The sequence below is a fragment of the Pundamilia nyererei genome, unplaced genomic scaffold (assembly GCF_000239375.1).
Source record: "Pundamilia nyererei isolate P.nyererei 1_Seehausen unplaced genomic scaffold, PunNye1.0 scaffold00053, whole genome shotgun sequence".
NCBI lineage: Eukaryota > Metazoa > Chordata > Actinopteri > Cichliformes > Cichlidae > Pundamilia > Pundamilia nyererei.
In genome coordinates this window covers 1,417,844-1,444,244 of record NW_005187454.1, presented here as the reverse complement: position 1 = coordinate 1,444,244, position 26,401 = coordinate 1,417,844, and the positions used below count along the sequence as shown (strand labels likewise).

Below are 26,401 nucleotides of genomic sequence, written 5' to 3'. Positions count from 1 at the left end.
GTCAATAAAGGCCACGTGTCTCTGATCATTTATTTTTTGAAATTAATATCAGCCTAACAAAAGTACGTAAAAGTTCAGTTTTTAAAACTGTGATTAAAAACTTAGCGAGTACAGTCTGAAATCATTTATTCCTGCATGTGAATCTGCTACACTGCATGTTAAAATCTGGGCCTGAACTGATTGCATCATCAACTGTTATTAAACAAGTACAGAAAGGCATTTCATTAGATTCCTCTAATTACAGGCTTTCAAGGCTGAAGCTTTGCTTTGTCTGCAGCAGCCGATCAATGAGCAGGATCACACGGAGCTGCAGAGCTAGACTGACCATCCTCTGTTCAGTCAGTTCATCTCTTTCACCTTCACGGCTCTACCGTGGAGACACAGCTGGTACACCTTGCAGTGTTTGTAGCTTTGGAAATTAAAAGACGCAGACTAATAGTGCTCTGGTTCCATGTCAGTTCATCCAGTCCAGATCATCATCATCCTCGTCATCACCAAACAGGGGAGCAGGCGGTGGACGCCCCTTTAGGCTCTGGACACAAAGCAGAGGCAAAAAGAAGAAGAAGAAAATCACAAATAGTGTCCAAGTGCTAAAACATCTCCGACACAACACACAGGGGAAGGGCTGGGTTTAGTGGGATGAGGTAAAAGCGCTCAATCAAATCTGAGAGCTTTGCCTGAACTCTACAGATCCTTCCTTACCATCTCCTCTTCCTCTTCCTCCTCGCTGGGTGCTGCGGGGGGATTGGCAGGAGTTGTGTTCTGGAAAAATGGCTCCTCTCCATTTTCCTCATCAATTCTCCCAGTCAGACTGAGAGAATAGCAGAAAGAGGTGGGGCGAGGCAATAAAGCCAGCAGGACAGAGTTTATGCAAGCGGTTAGTTAGCAGGAGGGTATGTCAGTAGTAATGTAGACATAAATATGTTGCAAGTTACAAGTCTTTTCTTAACACTCTCTATGCGCTTAAGGTTACATTATTCATTGGCTCCACTGGTAAACTTTTCAGTATTACTGACAGCTGTTTGCCACGACAGTCTAAGAAAGAATACTTGAAACGTGATGCGTTCAAGGACGCATTTATAAGCACGAATTATAAGTCCTCACATGACGAAGTATATGAGCCCCAATTAAAGCAACCATGTAACAGACCAATGTTCACTCTGTCCTGTGTGTATAATTTTATACTGAAACATTGTTGTGATTGGCTGGAATAACATTAACCATAAAGTGTATATGAAAAATGGACGCAGCTTCCCAGTCTATAGGGAGGCCAGTGAGGCTTTTTGTTTTTTGACCAGCAGAGCCACAAAATCAAACTCGTAACTTTACCACCAGCCGTTATGACCTGTGCTCACCCTGTGTTCTCTCCCGAGGTGTCCTGAAGTTCGCTCGGTGGTGGAGGCGGGTTGGATGGGGGTCCAAAGGCTTTATGAGAAGCAGCATTTTTTTCTCCTACATCCTCTCCATCATCTTCCATGCTGTCCACGCATGCCTCGCTGGTCACTGCAGCGTTTGTTTCTGACACAGCATCTTGCCCATCGTCAGGTGAACGCTCATCTGGATCCAAAGACTTGCTGGTGTCTTTATCTTCTGCAGAGCTTTCAGGAGCAGGTTGCTGCCCCTCCTCCTCCTCCTGTACCTCGCACTCTGCTGCTGGTGCTGCCGTTATTGTCGGCTCTTCTGATTCGAGTTCAGTCGTTGAAACTGGATTAATATCTGTGCTTTGTGAATGTTCTGCCTGAGTTGTTGTGTTTGACTCACACACCGTCTCCTCAGCTGCTTCTTCCTGATCCTCACGAGTCTCCCTGACTTGATGAGAATCTGAATCAGCCACATGTTCCTCCTCCTCCTCCTCTTCCTTTCTGACCTCTGTCTCTCCATTTATGTGCACATTCTGGTGAGGTTCTTCTTCCTGTTTCACATTTTCAACCTCTTCTTTCTCCTCTTCCTCCGCCGTTTCCTCCTCTTTTGTAATTGGTCTTGTTGCAGCCCCGCCTTTGGCACTAAGGAGCTGCAGAGTTACATTCTAGAAGAAAAGAAAACCACATTAATGGCTGGTTCTAGAATTCTGTGATTCAAAACCAAATGCCAGTCAAACACTTCCATTATCATGAGATGAGTGCTGTGATTGTACAATATGGATAAATGAACAATGCCTTTCCACCTGTGGTGATGTAAGACAAAAGATGTGTCGATTAGTCCAAACATTTAAGAACTCGGAATTTCTGCACAAAGGCTGCATATAAAAAAAGAAAGGTGCGGTCTGTGGCTCTGCTGCAGTGGAGGGGTGGTACAGTAAGCTCACGGGGGGCGGTGCCAGGAGGTCTGAGGGGACAGGTGAAAGGAACTGGAACTAATGAACTCTTGGCGTGTGTGGTGTGGCAAGGAGCTGCAAAGCTGGCTTCCTGGTTGAACATAAGGTGCCGAAGCAGTGGAAGTGTTTTAGAATAAAGGTGCTACGACTGACACTCGACACTGTGAGGCTCCTGATCGCTTCAAAAGGATTTTACCTTAATGGTAGAGACAATGACCCCCAGCACAGCCTGGCCGGTGTAGGATTCAGTGAGATCGAACTCCCCTCGCAGTGAGTGGAACACTCCGTTCATCACACGCTTCACCTACAAGAACACAAATGGTGAGTTATGTCCCAGCATGCACTGGCCTTAGACTTCACACAGCATCACACTAATGCGCGTACCAATAAGCAAACTTTTACTTCAGCTTATTGATAAGAACCAGTCCATTTACCAGCTGTGATCCATGATGTGTACCCACACTAGGACACCCACTGATTATGAGTGAGAACACGTGTTTGGTATTTTTAGGACTAAATCATAGAAGAAGAAACTCTACGTCCCAAAATCAGACCTACGGTTGATGTACTACAAAGGCTATGATGGTGATCGCTCATGCTGTCTCAGTTTAAAGGAGCGTGAACATAATCCTGTATTTCATGCTCCTCACTCGATTTTTCTATATTATTCACTCATTACATTTCATCTAATGATGTTTGATTTTACAGGAGCTGCAGAGCCATCACTCCTCTGACCTAAGCTTTAAGCAACCATGACTATGGTGCAAATCAGCACTTCTGACTTCCTGTTGAACCTGATGCCTCGGATATGTCTGAAGGTTCTCAGTCATCTAGGTCATGGATGAAAAGAGACTTAAAAAGAAGAAACTTCAGGAATGTTTTTCTGTCTCAGCTCCTTGGACTGATTTCTCAGAGACACCTGTTGTCCTAATTGCTGGCTTCTCATAAAAAGATGGAGATATTCGTACCGTTCTACATAGAAAACAAAATGAGAAAATGAATTTACTGAAGCATTATTTACGATACAAACCCTCTGTGAAAAACTGTGCTCTCAAGATATTAAACATTATACAAAGTGTCTCTTCAAACAATACATCAGTCATTTAAATCAAATTAGGTTAATATTAGGCCTCTGAAAATATATAAGAGATTTTGTTAAATATAAATGTCAACTTCATGCCAGGAAGATTTTAATAATTTTATTTTGCCAGGACAGATTTCACCTGCTCAGCAGCTTAAAGCTTTTCATAATGGCCAAAATGTTTCTATATAAGCACATCATCTTAGTCTTTGCTGATGCCGTGTTCTCCACAGCAGAATCGTGTCTGTTTTCAATGCAGTCCTGTGTCAGGATCTGAACATCTTCAATGTTCGATACAGGTTTTACGTACAGACACTGCTCAAGATTCTCTGATTCTTTTACTGATATACATATATTATAAAACCAGCCAATACTTTAAAAATAATATTTCTACATGCACAACTGTAAACTGTTGAACTATGTGCCCACACAGCCTCGCAGTCTGGGACGCTTCCCCAACTTTACTTCTAGAAGACTCTGTTCTCTCAGACTGTAGGAAGCTCGTTCCATACGCAATCATGTTACGGAGTAAACTATTTACTTTATATGGGAATTATTTTTTACCATAACTTTCTGTGTGTTATGACAAATCACTGGATTCTGCTTATATTTACATTTAAATCTCAGCTTTTTTTTGTGTTTGTTAAATTGTACATTAAAAGGTTTCCCTTAAAAAAAAGTCTAATTCCTGCCAAACATACAGCATTTTCTATAATGTATATGTTGCGTGGGTAAAGTTGCTAGATACACTTGAAAGTATCTCTCAACACGTCAATATAATAAATAAGAAATGGTTTTAAAATGGGTTCAACCGATATTTAACATGACGGACTCAACATCAGAATCCCGTACTGGATTGGAAACATCAGGCAGTCTTATGGAAAACAAGCTGAAAGCTACGACTAAAGCGCCTGCACTGGCATCTGGAGACATTAATGAGCTGCTGCTGATCATTTCTGATTTTCATTCTGTGATTTCTATCAGCTAAACAGCTTCTTAAAGTGACAGATGAAGACAAAGGCTGCACTGCACCTTCTATTAATTGTTCTGTTTGAAAGGTTTCATGTACTTCTCACCTCTGCTGCAGTGTCTCCAGAAGCCTCCTGCTCTTCCAGTTTGCTCTCCAGTTCTGCCACTCGTCTTCGCAGCTTCTGTCTTACAGTCGCTCCCTGCTGCTCCAAGGCTGTGTACTTGAAGAGAATAACATGACATAAATATATGTAATGTAAATCACAACGGTATGGTTGTAACCCCTCCCACCCCATGCACGCCTCCATGATGGACCATCGGAGCACACGCAGCAAAAGACTGGAAATGCAGAACTGATCCTTACAACTCCTCCTCACTCTGTAGGTGATTTTCCTGAGGATTAATAACAAAGCTATTCTGTCATTCAGACCGTGCACCAACAGTTTTTCATTGAATGTTTGTTTCATCTCCCCATCATAGCACAATACTATGTCACTTTAGAATCACCTGCACTGATAAGCTTCAGGATTTAGTTATATTGTTACAGTTATTTGATCTTATATTTTGCACTATCCTACTGTATACTTGTATTCTGTTGTACATATTGTATCTTATTCCTCTGCCTCTCTCGCTGCACTGAACATGTGTACAAAAGAATTTCCCTCAGGATAAATAAAGTTCTTCTTATCTTATTTTAATCAGTCATAACAGGCATTTAACAGCTACTTCCCAGAGAAACAGAGGAGTCCCCGCCACACTTATTACCATCACTTTTAAGATCAGGATTCTGTGTAGCTCTGCTTTTTGCTCAGGTGAAAATGTCAAGATTTGGCTACAGCTTAGGCACAGTCTCCGTGCTAAAGGGCTAAATATTCCTGGGTAGTGAAGTCGCTGATATTAATCTTGAAATATTTAATCTTGTTAGACAAGATGAGTTAAATGCAGTCATCTTACTTTTTCCTGAAGAGTGTGCAACTCCTCATGATGCTTGTGTTGCTGCAGCAGACTATGTTCTTCTGAGTCTCTCAGCTGCTTCAGAGCTGTAAACTATTGACAGCAAACATGATTCAACAACACACCATGTGACGTGTACGTGTCCCAATATAAACTTTTCTCAACTTTAAACTGAACAATTGAAGAAACTACTGCTGAGTGGCACAGGACAGCGCAGTAATGAAACGTGGTGGTATTATATTATATATGTGGAATGTTTGCTAGTTATTAAATGAATGGTGAGTTAAAATGATTATTATTGTTATAATAATCATCTAGAAAAGGTCAGTGTACTTCTCACATTTCTACGTTAATTAAGAGATTCATTTAAAAGTAAGTTTTTTTGTTTTTTTAAAACACGTTTCATTGACAAAGCAACTCTAAGTGCTTTACATGAAGTGCCAAAGGGCGTAAAATGAACATCATCAGACGATATGAGAGCACGAGCTCATGCACCTTTTCCTGCAGCTGGGTTAACTTGTCCTGCAGACCCTCTCTCTGCTCTGTTAGTTCAGCCACCTCTCTGCTGTGCTGCCCTTTAGCTGAAGCCAACATCTGGGAACACTTGCCCTTCCATTCCTGCTCAAGCTCTGCCTGCAGCTGAGACAGCTTCAATAAGAATGTAAAGCAACGTTAATGTTCACAAAACACTGTTGATCTTTCGATTTAGAAGATGCGATCGCCCTTGGGCTGGATGCAGAGATGTGACCTGTTCTGATGCAGCGTTGTCACTGCTGGTCCTGGCCTTGCGAAGTTGAGCTCTGAGGTTGTCGAGCTCCTGCTGGCTGCTCTTGCGGAGCTCCTCCACCTCCTCATCCCGACGCTGACGCTCCACCTGCCATTTCTTCTTTCTTTCTGAAAGTGCCTAAATGTGAGGCACACCCTTTTGTCAGACATCCCTTTTTGATTTTGTTTCCATGGTGACTGTGTATTGCTGTAATTCATTCACAAAAGAATGAAATCCGCTTACTCGTTCTAGGCTCTCCTTGTCAGTCTTCAGGTCCTGCAGCTCCTCTTCCATGGTGTTCACTTTCAGCTCCGTCTCTTTGCGTCTTTGTTTCTCTGAGCGGTACTGAGTCTGAACCCTCTCTGCCTCCTCCTTCAGCTCTGAAACACATGAACACACAGATGGTTAGTCCGGTCCATTTTTCAAAAAAATAGTCTGACATCTTCTCCTTTGCTCTTTATGTACCAGGCACTAGATGTTCTTACACAGGGTTGCCTTGATTTTCTTGTTGCTGATGTCACACATGCATATTTTTTAAAATCAAACGTTTCTGTTAAAGTAACATTCGTAGCTCAGATGTTGGAAGGGAAAATATCTGTGTGGTCGTTAGCTCTGGCCGTAAGTTTACAGGGAAAGACAAAAGATTTAAGGCATGGACAGAACTTTCCAAATCACCACAAGGACACTGAGGCTGCTCTCCATTTCAGCAAAAAGGGAAAGCGTGAGCTCCCTGCATGGTTGAGAGTAGAGAGAGCATACATTAAGGCATTCGTTGAGAATGAAGAATTCAAAGAGAATTCAAATGTTCAAATCTATCCATCCATCCATGCATGGATAGGGGGAGGGGGGGAGAAGTCAGATACACCCTGGACAGGTCAGCCTCCTTCCATCCCCATGACATCCGTCTGTGCAGGCCACAGAGACAGCCAGATTTAACGATTAGCCTAACCCCATTAGCTGCGCGTCTTTGGACTGTAGGAGGAAGCCCGAGTACCCGGAGAGAACCCACACAAACAGGGAACATCCAAACACCCCACAGAAGGGATTCTAACCCAGTCTCTTCTTATTGTGGGGCAGCAAAAGTGCTAAGCACTAAACTTCTGGTGCTAAACGTTATGAGGATACGGGACAGGCTTCCTTCTGTGTGGCTGCTGTATGTTTTGCAGTAAAACACAGTTTTGATTTCCTTTTCTAACAATCCGATTTCAGCTTCTGTGTGACCTCAACTAGTCCTGTTAACTGTCATAATAATGTGAAGGAACAGTTATGTTAAAGAAAGAAAATCTTCTGCTTTAAGTCAGACAATTTCAGATTCAGACAGATTGTTAGGAAAACGTTTGGGGAATGTTTAACAGTGGACCTAATGATGACTATGAACCAGCCAAAGTACAAGCTCGTTACACATTTAGTCAAATGTATGAGTTTGTTCGCTCTCTCGAGGCGCTCAAACCTTTGGGTGTTTTTGCTTCTTCACTTGTATGAAATGTATTCATCTGATAAAAGGATTTGTACATTCTACAAATGAGTCTTATCCTTCCATGTTATGTCTAATATGTCCAACATGTCTTGCTTCAGCATCAGCTGCTCTAAGTTTAAACAACAGGACAAAGAAGCAGTTAAACCATCGCTGTGTTTTTCTGTTGGAGATGTTTTAGAGAGACATGAATAAAACTTTAATTCTTTAGTCCCTGTGTGTTGGTCCTGTGACAGACTGGCGACCTGTCCAGGGTGTACCCCGCCTCTCGCCCTATGAAGGCTGGGATAGGCTTCAGCGCCCCCCGCGACCCTGAAAAGGATAAGTGGAAGCGAATGGATGGATATAATATCTGCGGAGGTAGACTCTGTATTGAATGCACCTCTCTGATTGCAGCACCAAAAATTCTGATATCCATAAAAAGGCACAATTTTTATAATGTTTTTTATACTTATCGGGCACAGTGTATTTAAATCGAGCACACAAGCACCTTCCAGCTGTGCTTCCAGGGCAGCGACGCGTTGGCAGCGGCTCTCACCGTCCTGCAGCGCTGTGCTCAGTTTACCCTGCAGCTCCGCGGCCTTCTGCTGGTGAGCTGAAGCTTCGAGCTGCAGCTGAGACACCCGCGCTGCTGCTGAAGCCAGGTCCTCTGTTAGACGAACCTGGAGGAGTTGGCGAGAGGTGAGAGGGGAAGATGTACTGGTGGCACTATATCAAAATAAAAGCCACAGAGATGGTGGAACAACATAGAAACAAGCCTGGATGAGTGTCTGCTGGTGCTAGCAGTGTGTCCCTGTGGAAGGAAAATGGTGAGTGCTGATTGATGAAAAGGAAGCAGAAGGACAAAAAAAGAAATAAGGTTAGTTGAGGTGCCAGTGAAGGATGATGAAAAAGGGTGATCCAGTGGCTGCAGTCAGACTGGGATCAAATAGGAGCTTCTCACAGTTCTTTGTGCTAAATTTTGTGCTTTCTGGTCTGCAATGACCTGGAAATGACTATTTAGAGTCTGGGGATTTTTTTCAGCTGCGCTCTCTTACAGCATAACAACAAAACTGCTTTAGGCAGCATTGTCTTCCTGTAATTTAAACATCGATTATAATTCTAGATGCTTTTTCTTATTTTACAGATTCTAGCTGACCCCAGTCTGATGGCACTACACAGAGGAAACAGGCTCACCTGGCCAGAGCCCAGGTCCAGAGGCAGAGGATGCTGAGAAGAGAGAGCAGTGAATAGGAGTTTTTCCTCAGAGCAGCACTGCAGCTTGAATACAATGAAAAGAGCATTTGGAAAAGAGTGGAATCAGCAGACAGCAAACCTTTAACCAAGTCCAAACTACAAACTGGCGACACACAAGTGTACAAAGTGTAGGAGCACAATAAGAAGGCAGGCTGGAATCACCAAATACACCACGTTATTAAACCTTACACCACACCCTTTGTACACTTAATAAGCAATTCAATTACAAAAAGTTTAACCAACATTTATTCTCAGGTTTTAAGAACAAAAAACAAAAAAAATCACAACTACACTCCATGGAAATCAATCAGTGCCTCCCTCCTGAACTTTCTGTGGAATCTGTTGATCTTGTATGGAACTATATTAACTAACACTGTTGGTTTTTCATCAACTACTACAGCTACCACTCTTCCAGAGGTACTGCACAGTAATATTTTTGTTTTAACTGTAGAACAAATGACTTGACTCGTGTTTAAACTTCGACAGGAACAGTTTATTGTGCCCTTTTCTAACCTCCTACTTAATGTTTTTCAATTTTGGCATATGGGATGGGAATTGCTATTTTCCACTGGAGTAAAATGCCGACCACACAGAGAGGGAAAGTCCTCTTTGTCACAATCTGATTCTTCTGAAAACCTTTACGATAGGAATGAAGCGTGTCCAGAGTCATGGCTATCTAACACAAAAGTAACACAACCTGTGGTGTAAGTACATTACTCAGTCAGTCAGGCAGGGCAGACAACAAATGACGAAAACCGCACATTGAACACGAATAAAGAGGTTACACAGCACATCAAAAATGTTAAAAAGTCACAAATTAAGTTTCTAATGTTTTATGAAAACCAGATACAGAATAAAGAGCAGTGGGCCACATACTGATCCAATAACTAAAGACTTTAATTAGATATAATTATATAGCTTTCCTGTTTATTTGTTCATAGTACACGCTCCAATAGTCTAATAAGGATGACATTTTCTACTTTGGTTTACTTCAAACATTTTTTGTGTCTTTGAAGGAAAAAGGAGCCATGACTGTTTTATTAGTAATGAAACTTAATCTTAGTAAATATTCCAAAGGTAGAAAACAGAAATGCCAGAATGTTCAAGAACGTTTCACTTTGTTATTTCTTAATAATGAGTGACATTAAAAAAAAAAAAAAAAAAAACCCATTAAATCTCAATTGTGAAGACCCGCAGCCGCCTGCCACAAAATCAGCAGACTGTAATATGCTGCATGTGACCACTAAGTCCAACACATGTCCTGTTAAGTTCTTAGTCCTTTCACGAAAAGGGAAGTCTGTCACCACAAACATCCAAAACTCAGCCAACAGCCTTATTTGATTCATTAAAGACCAAAAATACCAAACGACTCACTTTGTCCTGCTCAGCCTGCAGCAGTCTGGCCTGGTTCTGTTCACTGGACGACTTGAGGGAGTCATTCCTCTGTTCCAGCATCAGGTGACTCTGCTCCATGTACCTGAAAAATCACACGTCTGCATCAAGCACACTCAGGCTCAAAGACTCCCTCGTGCTTTCATTAGGCTTTGTGGGACTGCTTGGTTACTGTTAAGATCAAATTACAACGTGACAGAGAGACAGACAATTAAACATTAGAACTAGAAGCAACCCATTCTGAACTGTTAAAAACTGCATCACACTAAAACTTGCTGGTACTGACAGAACATCCAGGCTTATGTCATTAAAAAGTCTGAATTACAGCCTGGTACAAAAAAATGTTTTAAACTGTTAATGTTTCTGCTGTTTCTATAAAGTTTCATAACAACTGCAGCATCAAGGAATTCATCTTCACGTTAGCATTTCAGCTGCTTCCACATTGTGCCTGTATTAACAAACAAGCAGCCACACACTTAACAAACAGGCTTCAAAAGTCAGAGTCTATAAATCTCTGAATTTTACTGCCAAGATCCCTGATGGCACTGTGCAAGGAATAAGAATCTGAACATCTAAAGAGACTTAAGCTTTAGGCTGCCCCGTATCTGTGCATAATTCTTCATTCTTTCAACTCACCTCTGGTTCTGGTTGATGAGATCTCCGATCTTACGGTTTTGCTCCTCGATGCGAGAACTTTTCTCAAACACTTCTTTTTTTAAACACTCGTTTTCCTGAAAGCAAAATAAGTGCTCAGAACAGCTGCAGATGGGGGGGATTTAACAATGCCTCTATAAAGCACTGCGCTGCTGATGCATGTACCTGAACAATTCTTTGGATATTGTGCAAGATCATGGAGGTTTCCATCGACACAGTAGACAAACCCGTGGAAAGGCCCCCCTGCTTTTGAAGATCATCGATCTGTTAAGATTTTGAGGAAAGAAGAAAAAAACGAAATCAAATGTTTCTGCTTTGCATTAAAGCTGCTTCATGATTTTGTACCATTTCAGAGTGTACCTTGGAAGCCAGCTGATCCACTTTATCGCCTACTTTTCCAACAGCTAAGCGAATCTCTGTGTTATGCTGTCTGGCCTCAGTCATCAAGAAGGAAGTCACATCCCCAGAGCCTTGAGAAACAACAGGAGCACACAAGGGTGTGTAATTTGAAACCATTGCATCCAGCATTATTAGCATGAGGTCATCAAATGAACTAGTGGCTTCCTGGTGGTTGAATCCTACCCATGTATGGGACAGCTGGTGCAGGGTAGACCTGGCCCACAGGCTGCAGTGGAGTCTGTGTGTAGGAGCAAGGCTTTGAAATGATGTAATGCACTGACATAAACACACATTTTCCATCTCTGCCACCACTTCTTCCAACATGTATTAGAAAATATTAAGTTAGTACAAACAGTGGCGATGCTACACCTGGAACGCGTGGCTGCTGGTTGGCAGTCCAGGCTGTGCTGTCACAGTGCTCATAACAGGAAGTAAGGCGGAGGTGGGAGGAGCATAAGGATGAGGATGTACTGCAAGAAAAACGCTGCAATTTTACAGATGCAGGAAGAGAGAACTGACGGATGAGTAAGGACAAGAAGTTTACCGTGTGCAGCAGCTGCAGGAGCAGTGGTGATCGGCACTGGAGATGAAACTACGGGATGATCCTTTGCTCTGCTGCCACTGGTGTCCTGGAGATAAACGCACAGCAGTGTGAACTCACCAATGATGATGCCAGAAAACATTTTGTGCGTCATATTTTCATGTGAAAGAGATGCATTAATCTCATCATTTTTCTTTTAGACTTGGATTAGATTTAAGGACATGGCGAGCACCACTGCAATTGAAATTTTTCCTCTTCGGCTCTGCTGTCTGGTAATGTCCACAGTTTTGAAATCAAAATGCAATGCTAGTTTCCTGTTTAACTAAAATTAATCTAAGAGCATAAGGCAGTGTAATAATCCCACACACCTCTACAGCCACAGACCATATTAATCAACAAGATGACTTAAAAATCAATAAAGACAAAGTGTTAAGAGCGTTCTAAATGTATGAACATATATATACAAAGATACTTATTATTAGTTATTCATTATTAGTCATATTAAAAAATATGGTTACAATCGCGGTTTTGTAAAATCAAACTAACCTGAAATTTAATGACTCATACACACTGTCTTCTATTGCTAAAGACAAACATAAAACACTATTTTAACCATATGTTTTAAATATCATTAATAAAAAGGGAAAAAAGTAAAACATGTAAATGTTTTACAAACAGAAAAACATCCAAACATTTGTGTTTGTGCACATCCATGGAGACACACAGACACACAACAGTATGAAGTACAGTTGTGTTTTGGGACAGTGTGGCTAAGTGCCAGCTGATCCACATTTCACTCAGATGCCACTTTAAATGTAACAAGAAATAACATACAATATAAAACAGTTTCATCTTTTGTGAAAACATAAGCAAGGAGCCATTTTATTCCATATACGGCGTTTGTGGGTTTTGTACAGACAAAGTTAAGCAATTAAAGCACTGGACTAATTTTCCTTTGTTTTTTTTACAGAAAATAGCCTCCTAATCTAGATCAGCTGTGAGAGCCAAGGAACAATCTCAGGGACTTCCTGACATGAAGTTTTTACCATAAATTTGTCCTGTGAAGCTTAAACACCAAGTCTTTTAAAGCAGGTACTGCTGATAACGCTAATACTTCTAATAACAACCCTAATAATAGTAAATAAAGTGCAAACGACAGTCAGGACCCATTCCATGACCTGAAAACATGAAGAAGCAACGCTCCCATCCACCAGTAAGAACCCCAGCATACTGGCAGCAAGTGTTTTCTATCTAACATTCATACGCGTATTCATGACGCATCCATTGCAGAGCACTGGGTTAGTATCTTGTCCAGCGGTGTTTGGTATGGAGACTGGAGCAGGCAGGGATTTAAACACCAACTTTCCAATTAGTGGATGACCTGCTCTAGCTCGTGGACTACAGCTACAAACATTACACCGGCCCTACAGGAGGGCGGTGGTCATTTCCAAAGATAGAAATCTTTTTAAAGAAATACCTAAAAATACACTAAACCAGGCTTAGCTGCAGGATTCAGGTACATTTTCTGGAGAGTATTTTAAGCACCTGTGGGTTTAAAATGATCTACAGGTACAGGAATAAAGTTTATCAGGCTTTGGATACAAGGGCAGTAATATTTAGGTTACTGACAACAGGAAAATGCTAAACCAGTACACATGACAAGATACTGACCTCAAGCTCAGAGTCACTGGATTCAGGCTGGCTGGCCGCCCCTGTCAGAAACGGCAGCATGGGCTGGCCCATTTTTGCCATCCGAGAAATCAGTTTGGCTTTAGTAGCATCTGGGTTCTGAAATTGGAGAAGAATAGCAGCTCCAATCTTCACAGCACCAAAACAAATGAATACCAAAAACACAAAATAAGGTGCTTGCTTACAGCCAGCTGCTCACTCAGAGAGTTTGACTTTGCACGAAGTGGTGGCTCCCTGGGAAGACAAATCAGCTACTGTGAGGAAAAAAAAAAGTTTAGAATAATAGTGCTAACTATTTTATCAGGTTTAAATCTTACCCTGGTCTTCCTGAACCTGAAGAGGGGGCCTGTGCTGAGGGCTCTGGGACCAGATTTTCAATACTGAGGGCTGGGGAAGGAGCAGCAGAGTCTCTGGAGCCAGCACTCGCCTGATCAGAGCCACTGTCCTTTGAGAACTTGACCTAAACCACAAAACAAGCTCAATAAGCTTCTAATATTTCAGAAAGTGGTTGAACGGTAGACTATAGTTGCTAAAACAGATACAAGCAGATGAGGGAGATGTCGAGGACTGTGCAGCGGATGTTACCCGTCGAAGCTCTGCTTCAAAGATAAGAGTGCTGTTAGCCGGGACACGGTTAGGGACACCCTTAGATCCGTAAGCTAAATCGGGTGGGATGACAATGAGACGACGGCCTGCCTTTTTCATCCCCAGCATCCCTTCCTCCCAGCCCTGTGCATACAGCGAAGGAGAGGAAAGAGATGATGAGGTAATAACATAATAGCAACAGAAGAGTGATAAACAGCACAATCTCAGTGCTCACACACTAATTTAAAGCTATGCTAGAACCTTTCAAAAGCAACTGTAGCATTTTTGGATGATTAGAAATGCAGGACAGACCCAACACAAGAGCAAATATAAATACGTGATGATTTAATAAACTGAAAATTCTATTTATTTAATCGACAACATCATAAGTTAAGGTGAGCCTAAAAGCAGCTGGCTAATCCACTGGTCTCATTTACGACCCCAGCATTGTAAAACAAATTAATATCAAACCTAATGTGAGAATGTAATATTGGCTTTTTTTGTCGTTTAAGCAGGCAGTAGCTAAGCCGTTTCATGTATTATGTGCTTTTTATTTTTAATGAGTGAATGAACTGTAACATATCTTTAAAAATGAGGCATTCTCCAACTTTCTTGGTTGACTAACAGTCTGTGGACAGTGAAGAATGTGGGCTGTAGTCTCTCTAAGTGAGAAACAAATGGCTCTAAGCACAGTGCAGGTTACAATCTATAACATAAGAATAGAACCCTCTAGTGTTTTGTTAGCTTGTCAAATTACATCACAAGCTAGCATGAGGCATGTCAGACAGTGATGATTATTCCCATCACCAAGTCTTGTACAAAGAAAAAAAAGAAAAGTACAAAGATTTCTGCAACATCAGTACTGATAGGGATCAGTTTTCTCTCTTCACTGGCTGTACTGTAATTCATTATTATCATCAGGATGTCTTAAAAACTCCCTGAAAAGTCTTCAGTAGCAAGAGTGCTGACAGGGACTAGAAAGAGAGAGCACATTTCTCCTGTATTGGCTTCCCTTCATTGGTTCCCTGTTAAATCCAAAATCCTGCTCCTCACATACAAGGTCTTAAATAATCAGGCCCCATCTTCTCTTAATGACCTTGTAGTACCATATCACCCTATTAGAGCACTTCGCTCTCGCTCTGCAGGCCTAATGGGAGGCAGAGCCTTCAGTTTTCAGGCCCCTCTTCTGTTGAACCAGCTCCCAGTTTGGCCCAGGGAGACAGAGCTCCCCTCTACGTGTAAGATTAGTCTTAAAATTGTCCTTTTTCATAAAGCCTAAGAAAAGGATATAGTTAAGGCTGGATCAGGTGATTCTGAATCCCCCTCTACTTATGCTGCAATAGGCTTAGCTGCTGGGGGCTTACCATGATACTCTATTTCACTCACCATCATAATCATTATTCATTATTAATATCTGACTCCCTTCCACAGTGTGTATTGTATGCCGTCTTCCTCCCATCAACCCAACTGGTCATGGCAGGTGGCCGCCCTCCCCAAGCCTCATTGCACCACAGGTTTCTTCCTCTTTTAAGGCAGTTTCTCTTTACCACTGTCGCCAAGTGCTTGCTCAAAGGAGGTTTGATTGTTGAGGTTTTGTCTGTATTATTGCAGGGTCTTTACCTTATAATTTAAAGAGACTTGAGGTGACAGTTTTTGTCATTTGGTGCTATACAAATAAAACTGAATTTTAAATACTGAATGTAGAACTAAATCTTTTCCAAGAACAGTCAAGGTGGGAAGATTAGGCAGCTCTCTGCAATATGGAGAGCATAATGTTTCGAGCTTAGTCCTTTTACAACAGGCTACTTAGTCATGGTAACAGGAACTCTGATCATCATACCTAAAATATGCTAGTTGATGTACATACCGTACATATAATATTACAACATCGTAGCGAAGGACAGTCTGGTCACACAGTGTGTTAACATGAACGACACACAAACTTCAGTTCACTTAAATCCTGTGTGCATCAGTGAGTTTATCAAGTTGCACAGAGCTCCATAAAAATGTAGCTGGAATTACAGTGTTTAGCTATGACAGCTACATTATTCATTCACGTTTTACTTGATTCAATGAATCCACACAGAAAGCAATTAGCTCAGCATGCATTATCTTGCTGCTGAAGGTTGGTTGCTAACACACATTCAATGCTCAGGCTGCCTAGATAATCCTCCGATGTATTTAGCACCCTGCCATGCCAATCAGCAACCACCTCATTTAGTTTCACTCGAACCACCAACTTCATATCGCCCGCACTTATTTCACCCATTCTTTTTATGGTGTTGGGTTGGCACATCACTGCATGTCACTTCCTGTGTGGACAGCCCTTTGAGCTACTATTCACAGTCACTGCAGTATACTTTCACTCACTCTGATCACTTTCCCAGCTCCAATCTTCAGTCGCAGCAACTTGTCTTTGTTTTGGTTGGAGTCAAACATCTGTAGCAATACAAATAAGATTCAAAGACTTGTTCGTCATCATAACCAGAAAATCCACAAGAAAAAAAACAAAAAACACTGATACTTGTTAAAATGAATGATGTGAGTGTTTGACCTGTCCACAAGTGTGGTTCTCCAAAAGCCAGCCCGTGTACACCACCTCCACAGAGTCTCCATTCTCCACTGACTGGCCCTCACCAAGACTGAGATCCTGGAGTACCACTACATCTACAGTCGCAGCGCTGTTCACTTTTGCTAAACATACCTGATGATAAAAGATAAGATAACCTTTATTAGTCCCACACATGAGAAATTTGTGAAGACTTCTTCATCATGCTTGTACCTAATGTAGACTACACACATCGTTTTTTGAAGATCGCCTGATACTTTTGGACTTTGTGCTGTCAATAAACAAAGTCTGTTTGTTTTGTGTTGGCCCAACTGTAATCACAGTATTTATTATTTGAGGCTCACCTCTTTGCAGAAGTCTGAAGCTGATTTCTCTGACTCAAACATAAGGGACCAGTTCTGCCTCTGGTCATCATAAAAAGTGCAATAATTGTTTTGCTGTACCTGCAGAGGTAGAAGAGCATGTAGCCATGAAAACAGTCAGTGGGGGAAACAGCTATTCTTTACAGCTGTTACAAGCTTTTCAAAAGAAAAAATATCTAAAGAACAGGGTTTAAACAGGTATCGCAATGATTATCGGAAATATATAACTAACATTTTCAGATGGTGCATCTACTTTTGTATCCTTCATGACTATACTCACCGTGAAAGCAAAGCCCACGTGAATCTTGGCAGAGGTTACTTGTTTCTGTTGGCTTAAATACAGAAGCAGCTTGTACTGAAGAAAAGAAGAGCTGAGCTCATTATTAAAAACCAAACAAAAGTCAAACCAGGAGCATAAAGTAAGAGACTAAATAACAAAGCTCCAACCTCTTTTGTTGTATGGTTGCCCAGCACAGCAGCTCCCAGCTTTCCCTGCTTCATGTACTGTCCATTAATACTACATGAGACAACACAGCTGTTCAGTGAACAGAGAGAGAACTTTGGGGGAGTAAAGAGTTTAATTTGTGTAAAGAAAAGGGGGATAATGCTCCAAACACATGTAAAAAACAAATAAACATGAAAACTGACATTTAGAATATAGCACCCGACATATTTAGATGAGTGCTTAAAAATGGTTTTCAAACTCACTATCTGAAGGCTTGGACTGCTGTTGCAAATAATACTGCTGGAGCTCCAGGTTGTGCAGCTGGCTTCTGATTGGATGGAGCTGCAATAATATTAAAGAAATGATCAGTGGTGGCTCTGCACGACAACTGGATGTAAATTCAGCAATGCTGCAGTTCTGAGACTGTTACCTTGGTTGGAGCTCTTTCTAGGCTGTTTGGGGGCTGTGTACTGGAATGACTCGTTCCCCTGACTGGTTTCCTGGTCTAATCCAAACAGGGAAGCCAGCTTGGCCCTAAAAAACACAAACGATTATATACATGTGGTTGTATTTGCATTGCTATATGGTGCTTTAAAAAAGAAAAACAAAACATGCTGGACATCTATACTGATACTGGGTAATGTGTTGGGAATGAAAGTATGCAAAATAATGTCATGGAAATTAAAATGATTATATAAAAATTATTATATTGTATGCATGTCTGAAACATCAAACCATGATCCCAAATAGATGACAGATGGTTTCCTGGGGGATCTCCCCTCAAACAGAATCTTGACCAGCTGAAGTGACACCAACACGGCAGCATGGCAGAATGCACCAGTAGATGTGACATTGTTCCGGGGAAGGGCCTCTGTGCCACAGGGGCTGAGCAGTGAGCCGAACTCTTCAGCCCAACTGTTTACCACACATTGGTAGAAGGTTATTGCTACGGTGGTAATACTGTATACGTTTATACGTCTGATAGGCATGCTTGACTAAAATCTGTTCCCTTATGTCATTGCATTTTACTGTATTAAGTAATTAAAAATAGCTACAAAAGAAATAACAATGCTTGCTTGTTTTATTATTATTATTAGTATTAGTAGTAGTAGTAGTAGTAGTAGTAGTAGTAGTAGTAGTACAACAGCCAGAGACATACCAATTAAAGCTAGTAACACTGACTACTGAGCTAACCAAAAACAGCCTGGGTTTCTATTTCTTACTAGGGGGGGGAAAAAATCGATACTGTGTAGTATCGTGATATTTTGTTTGCTAATAATGTATCGATACAGGGACGGCAGAAATCGATATTTTGTTACAAAAAAGGTTTTTTTGCTCTGACTTCAGAGCATGTTGATCCTTTTTCTGAGCAAGAATCCTGACACTCCTTCACTGTCCAAATGTGTTTAACTTTATTTTGGCAGCAATAAACATGACAGTTTACTTATTTTAATTTAAGACACGCTTTATTTTAATTAAGTTTAAAACTTTTTTATTTAATGTAAAATTATATTTTGTTTTAATTTACTTTCAAATTCTTCAGTTGCTGAAGGGGCTGCATAGTTTTCATAAATTGCATAGTTCAGAATAGCTGTAATTGTACCAGATGGTTGCATTCAGTTAAGTTGGACTAGACTGTAATACAAACCGTTCAGTTTGTCAACAATAAAACTGACTGAAATGAGAGAAAGACTGAGTGTGAGACTTTGATATTAGATAAAATGAATATTGATAAAGTTTACCTTTATGTACAGAATCTGAATATCGCAAAATATTTAGAAAAATTGCAATAATATCGTATCGTGCGTTAAGTATTGTGATAATATCGTATCGTGGGATGTATGGTGATTCCCACCTCTATTTCTTATACAGGTAGACTACAAAGACAGTTGTCAGGCACAGGCTACATCCACACTAGCCCGGATAGATTTGAAAACGGCGTTTTTGTCTGAAAGCGAAAGCGAGTGAGAATTAAAGAATTTGAAGAAAAGCTATCTGCAGCATGTACAAACTGATATTAATCTTTAATAGGACTGTCAAAATTGAGAGCAAACAAAACAACTGCCGTATAATGCCTTCTATCTTAGTTTAATTGGTCACATGACTGCATCACATGACTAAAATGTAATTGTTTTCAAAAAGTATTTTTGCTGTCCACACCACGACGTGAAAGCACTGTTTTTAAATGTATGCATTTCCGAGAGCGTTTTCAAAACGCTGCATTTTCCTTGAGTGAAAACGCCGTCTCAGTGTGAACAGGAGGCCAAAACGGAGAGAAAATGAGGTGTGGACATAGCCACAGTGTCATGGTGCTGCCCCCACCACCCACCCCTCTTTACTGAAATCCCACCTACTCTTATGTGTGATGGCAAGTCTTCAAGAGACAAAGACCAGGAAGGAACCAGGTCCAGACAGTGTGTCACCCTCCTGCCTCAAAGTATGCTCTGACCAGCTGGTTCCCATGTTCACACTGATCTTCAACAGATCCCTGAAACTGTGTGAAGTCCCCTCCCATTTCAAGCACTCCACAACCATCTTGGTCACTGGGTTAAATGACTACAGACCTGTCACCCTGATATCCTTTGAAAGACTGATGCTGGCCTACTGGTGCTGGTTGTGAATCTTAGCTTGGCATTTCACCAGGCCTCGAGTATGGACAGCTTGTTGTACTTCTTAGGCACCAGTTTCTTCATCACACCTTCCTGCACTTCTGACAGATGGCTAACTTCCCTCCATGCTGCCTTTATGGGTATTATTCAGCTTGTAGCCAAGTCATCTCAAGGATCACTCTTGCTATCGAATAGATCAGCTGCTTGGTTTCAGTGATGGTCGCAGTAGACATTGTCCTTAATGTTGCATTAACATCTTCTAATAGACTTTCAGAGGGTACTTCATGCATTCTTTGTAACTGGCCATGGATGATCCAGATTTCCAGCTTAGGCATAATCCTCTCTTTCAGGCCAGCTGCTCTCACATTCAACATACCAGTTGTTATTCGGGCTTGGTACCCAATCTTGAAGTGTGGGGATGATGGCAAGATGGCATACAGACATATGCATCAGCACAGCGCTCCCAACTACTGTACACCTTTTTTGTGTTTTTGTCCTCTAATGCAGCGGTCCCCAACACCCGGGCCTCGGACCGGTACCGGTCCGTGAGTCGTTTGGTGCCAGGCCGCGAGAGTTGAGGCTCGGGTGTGAAATGTATGGTTTTCAGGGTTTTTATCGTTAAGTCAGTTTCCCTGGGTCTTTTTCCGTGTTGTAGTCGTATGTCTTATTTTGAAAGAACTGTTTACGCATTGCCATAGGGACCAGAGAGCATCAAGAAGCAGAGAGGAGGATCTCCAAAGGTTGATTCTGTTCGTCTGGACGTAGCGTTTTGTGGGAGAAACGTTTCGTCACTCATCCAAGTGACTTCTTCAGTCTCAGCTGACTGCAGGTTTCCCCAAACACTACGTCCAGAGGAACAGAATCAACCTTTGGAGATTTACTCACTGAGCATGCATCAAGACAGAGAGGATGTTACTCTCAATGTTGTTGGCGCATTTCAGGAGGTGGCTGCTAATAAAGTTACACAATTACACAGTGAATTCGGTTTATTATTATATTTGCAAAATACCACAGTTTTTGTCTTTGTCTGTATCAATTTATTTTGTTGTATTTGTCCGCGACACCTTAAAGGCCAGTCCGTGAAAATATTGTCTGACATTAAACTGGACCGTGGTGCAAAAAAGGTTGGGGACCGCTGCTCTAATGTGTGCCTTTCTCTTGTTTTGTATACATGTCTCATAACTGTCATTTATTCCTGCCGTCTTTATATTTTATGACCCAACTTCCTCACTCCCCCTTGCCATAGCATTTGTGTAGAGATTAAGGAGTCAGCTGAACAAGAAAAACACGATTCAGGGAGTTGCCACATATGTCCTGTCAGTCATCAGATACCTTATTGGGATAATAAGACAGTCAAAGGAGGAGACTGGTCCCACTGACATCAGGGCAAGAAAGTTCCCTAGCATGCATGGAAGGTTTCACCACAAAAATCCAGCACTCTGACACTTTACGCTAAGTGGAAGGAAAGAAGCTTGGGACTAGTGAGTGCCAGAACCACTGTTCAGGATGAAACAAAGATCCGCCAGCATATCGGAAAGATGACACAACTGATCCTACAAATGGCTGGACAAAACTGGACTAAAATACAGCACAGAGGCACTAATCATGGCAGCACAGGAATATGCACAAGACTGACAGAGGCTGGGTCTACAACACTAGGCACGAGCCCAGGTGCAGGCTGAAATGGTGGTTGTGGTTGAGAATGACCAGGCCAAGACTTCCAGATACTGATGGACAAATTGGTGGCAGCTAACCAACCACATGTAGTAGTGGTGGGCAAGAAGTGGAAGAAGCCTGTAGTAACAGATATAGCCATCGCAAGTGATAGCAAAGAACACAAAAGCTTGAGGAATACCAAGAGCTAGAGATGTGGAAGGTGAAGGCAACAGTGAGCCCTGTGATCATCAGAATACTGTTGACCACAGGCAGTACCCGCCAGACGGCGGTAACAGCGCCAACATTTTATTTTATAGTCAAGTTCCCGGGTATAAACAGTATATATAGCAACCAGACATGTGTAAACAAGAAAGTGTCACAAAACCACACATCATCGAGCTGGCATCAAGATGTCATTATTGTAACCATTTTAACCACTACCAGCCGATGTTTTGTTTTTTAATTCAAATATACTATTTTGTCCACAGTCATAATGCCCATATGGAAGAGATATTTATAAATCTTCTGAAGTTTGTATCTGTCTTGTGTGAAACTTGTATGAAAAGCATACAAGAGTGAAAACAGATATAAGATCCCTTGAAAAATGATATAAATGAAACTTGTATGTTTTGGATATTTACTAAAACAATATATGAAAGTGGCCACTTTCATGAGTGAATCATATCAGCCTTATATGATTCACTATATGAAGAAGGCCACATCTGATGCAAGTCTTTTAGAAGTTTTTTCTATTTCTTTTCCATATGGGGGTAAATTATGTGGGACAGTAAGTAAACTGTCTGTCACATATTTCACATGACATCAAGATTCTTTCTCTAATCACATATTTTATAAGCAAATGGCTGAAATGATTAGCTCGTTATCCAATTACTTGCCAAGTAATTTTTAGTCACTGACTAATGGTGGCAGCCTGATACTGACCCCTGGAACTCCTTCCACTGGTAATCACTGGCATCTCCCAGAACAGACATGTTGAAAGCCTTAACGCATTCATCTCCGACGGTAAGGAACTGGGCTGAGGAGGGGCAGCCAGTTTGCATGTGTGAGTCAGAATCCTTTTAATGCTTGTTCCAATGCTCGTCTCGCTAGCTATGCTGACCACTCGACCCCCAGTGCTATCACACTTGTGTGACAAATTCAACAGCGTAGCAGAAAAAGAAGAAAAGCGCAGCGCTCTGACTTTAGTGCTGCACGGGTCTTTGGAGGGAAGAGATGGGCTGTAGCAGAAGCCTTCAACTCCAGTCTACTCTAACAAGCAGCATGTGAGAGGAATTAGATTCCATAACACTTGTCCCTCCTCAACAACAGGCTCTACGCTTGCCACTGATCCCAAACGCTCACACACACACTGCACTACAGTCACACAGAACTCGTGCAGAGGGAGGAGGCAAGTGGCAAAGATTAAAAAGTCAGCTGGAAGCTTTCCTAATACTCAGTGAGTCTGTCCCATGACAAAAGTGCACCAAGTTTGGGTCTTTCAACACACAGATCCCTTTTTTCTTTAAAGAAGAAGAAATAATTCAAGCTTCTGGAACTACTTTTCCAATGACACTGAGAAAGCTGCAAAATGCTGCATTTTGAAAATAGTGTCAAATGAATTGTTTTAATTGTTATGCAAAGGTTCGAATTTACACACAGCTGCTTTAAGCTACCACATTCTAAGGCCAGGCTTTGGCTGAAAAATGTAAAAGAATAAATAAATGAATGACTAAATTTATTCATAGGTTTGATAGTGTGCTTGGCATCATTGTCCTGTTACATGGCTGTCTCAGCCAACCTTTAGCCCTCGATAGATGGCCTTTTACTCCACAATACATCTCCCAGATGCTCTATGAGTGTCACCTGGTCCAGCTCGAGACATGATTATCAGATAATGAGTTCATGGTTTTTAGAAATTTAGAGAGAACATAAAAATTTAACAATAAAATACATCACTGTTGCAAGAAAGAAAAAAATTAGATTAATACTTTATAAAATTGTTAATCTAGTGATTTAGTATGCAGTGGTAAAATACACAATTCAAAACAGGTTAACTGTTTTATTGCTGCGAGCGCTCTTTATAGTGCTGCACGTTAGAGCTCTGAAGCTTAGTGGACACAGTCAACATAAAATATAACGTCCCATAGCGCAGTAAAGGTGAAGCGAAAATGATTTGGTTTTTTGGCATATCAATGTGAAACTGCTCTTACTGATTGAATGGGTATTTGTGGCATGCGTCCTATGCTCTAACTGCATTTCCAGTAGTGTAAAACAGACTAAGAAGTTAAGTCAAAATTAAGTATAAATATGTTTACACATTTTGTGAATGGTTAAATGAATACACACACATTCCCATGACAACGTTACACATAGTTTGCATTAACAACTGGGATTACATCATGTATTCCCCAGTACAAACTCTATAGTACTCTTAAAACACTGGTTTTTATTTTTCATTGGTAGTATTTTAAAACACATACCTGAATACATCTGATCGGTAAACGTCCAAAACTTGCTTCTACGGACATACGTCCCCATTCTTATCAATGACCGTTTACCTTCCTAATTCCTATGGAAGCAGTAAACTCTATAGAGTCATGTGAACTCTTTTTCACATAACTGTATACCACAGTTAAATGTAGTATAGCCATCAAAGTGTCTATATCACTGAATCAGCCTGCAGTGTTCTCATTGTATTCATTTTATTATCATTTTTAAACTGTGTGTCACAGTTTTAGACGTCCCATATCATGCTGCTTTTGTGGTTTTAGTTTCTAGAAGTAACCTCTTTATATGCACATGCACGCTTCCATAGTAAATACATTCATTTTCATTTACCAGTTAGATGTTAATAGTCAGAATGTGGTTCAGTAAGCTGGCTTGAGGAATCCTGTACTGCTTACATTGAGGGCAGGATGGGTTAAATGTTTTTCAAGAACACTTTGAAGCTCAAACAACAGTCCAGTATCTCACAATTTACTTGGCTTTCATTTTTTCTGAAAAGAAAATATCCCGATGTCAGATCTTGTTGTGCTCATTCACCCTGTGTGCAAAGCATCTCTCCTCACTCACACACATTTTTAAACAAGAAAGTCTGTGTCCAGTTCACGCATGAAAAAACATCACGCACCAACTAATTTTCACGCACCTGTCCATAAAATAAGTTAATAACTTCAGTAAATGAAAATAATGAAACTCTTTAATTTGCAGTAGCGTCCTTCTGAACGCGATGACGTTTACTGTGAAAAGGGGTAAACGTCATCGCGCTAGCCCATGTTCAAGATGTGTGTGTTTAAAAAAACAACAAGCCACCAAGTTTTGCAGGTTTTTGCCTGATAAAATCATCTACTTCTTTTATGCTTTTATTGCGGGCGACAGATAGACACGAAAGAAAAATTACATTTGATGAAGGCTTGAACAGTCTGAGAAGCTACATTCATGAATGCTACTTGGAAAATGAGCCACAGAATCATGTGAGCAGGCAGAACCAACACCGGGGTGTTTGATATAATCATACTGCCGCAAACCTATAAGAGGTCACACTTTGCATGACAAAACGATTCACACCCGCTCATACCTGTTAACTTTACACTGCATTAATAGTCCTGAACTTCACTTAAATGCCGTTTTATTTTCTTCATTGTGTATATGAGGTCACTTTGAAATTCGGCACAGATATGTTGCTTTGACAAAACTTCACATCACTTCACCGGGATTCTCTTGATATTCCGGTAAAACACGTAACAAAGGGAATTAAAACCATAACTGAAATATGTACTACATGTTAGAAAGGGGCTTAAAATGATCCGCTTGCTCTTTAGACTTTTTTAATGGTGGTGGACTCCATTTAATCACGATTAATACAAAGATTAAAATGAAAGCTGGGTCAACGGCTAGAACATGGGCTAAATCCTGGTGAGCTAGTTAGCTTATAGCCTAAAGAGCATTAGCTCGGAGTACAAAACCAACTCACCCTCCTGTGGGAGACAAGAAGTCTCCGTCCTCATCGTCCCCAACGAACATTTTTTAAAAGTTTGAAACCTTCGTCTATTAAATAAAAGAAACGCACAAAAATATATTAACTGTTTGACATGACTAGTCTGCGACTTCCCCTTCCTGCTTGTGCAAAAGTCAGCTGACTGTCCACCTGATCCGAGTTCAATTGACCGCAACTACCACTAGAGGGGGCCAAAGACCATATATAATCCCTGAAACACGACCAGGACAGGTGAGGTAGGCAAACGGCACAAGGTCATCAGGAGTTGAGTGTTGCTCAGGCTGTGTCCCAATCCAGGGTCTGCAGCCTTAAAGGCCGATAACGTAATCGGCGGCGCGACGAAGGCTGTCCCAATTCAAAGGCTGCTCGAAATGCGGCCCTCAAATGTGGCCTTCATTTCCCTGAATTTTAAGGCTGTGGCGGTGTACATATCCCACAATTCATAGCGCGGCAGTCGGTGTGGATAATTTTGCCGCAGACGACAGAAGCGGAGCGGTCAAAGGGTAAACTGTCAAAAGTAAGTACTGAATATGATGTCACTTATTTATGTGCAAATGTTTAATAATGAAGAACATTAAAACATTACTGTTGGCCACATGTCGGCAAAGTTATGTGACATTAGTGATGTTTGTACTTTCAGCGTTTACTTGGTTTTAAAGCCTTTAAAATATAATAATACAATAGTCGACCTTAATCTTACAGAGATTGT

General features: G+C 41.2%; 1 protein-coding gene across 1 annotated transcript; it reads right to left on the bottom strand.

The window, feature by feature from the left end:
* Positions 1-25,980, bottom strand: fkbp15b (FKBP prolyl isomerase family member 15b). The gene is made up of 29 exons (XM_005733598.1): positions 25,669-25,980; positions 17,861-17,964; positions 17,694-17,772; positions 17,433-17,502; positions 17,266-17,340; positions 16,968-17,066; positions 16,609-16,758; positions 16,425-16,493; positions 14,055-14,198; positions 13,787-13,929; positions 13,655-13,703; positions 13,452-13,568; positions 11,784-11,868; positions 11,609-11,709; positions 11,423-11,477; positions 11,201-11,310; positions 11,006-11,104; positions 10,823-10,917; positions 10,169-10,271; positions 8,049-8,220; positions 6,328-6,464; positions 6,067-6,222; positions 5,814-5,966; positions 5,319-5,411; positions 4,472-4,585; positions 2,511-2,618; positions 1,356-2,026; positions 703-811; positions 1-532 (listed from the first exon to the last, which is right to left on the bottom strand). Exons 1-29 carry the CDS (start codon positions 25,716-25,718, stop codon positions 455-457), a joined length of 3,588 nt encoding a protein of 1,195 aa, XP_005733655.1. The 5' UTR covers positions 25,719-25,980; the 3' UTR covers positions 1-454.
* Between the last annotated feature and the right edge of the window lie 421 nt (positions 25,981-26,401).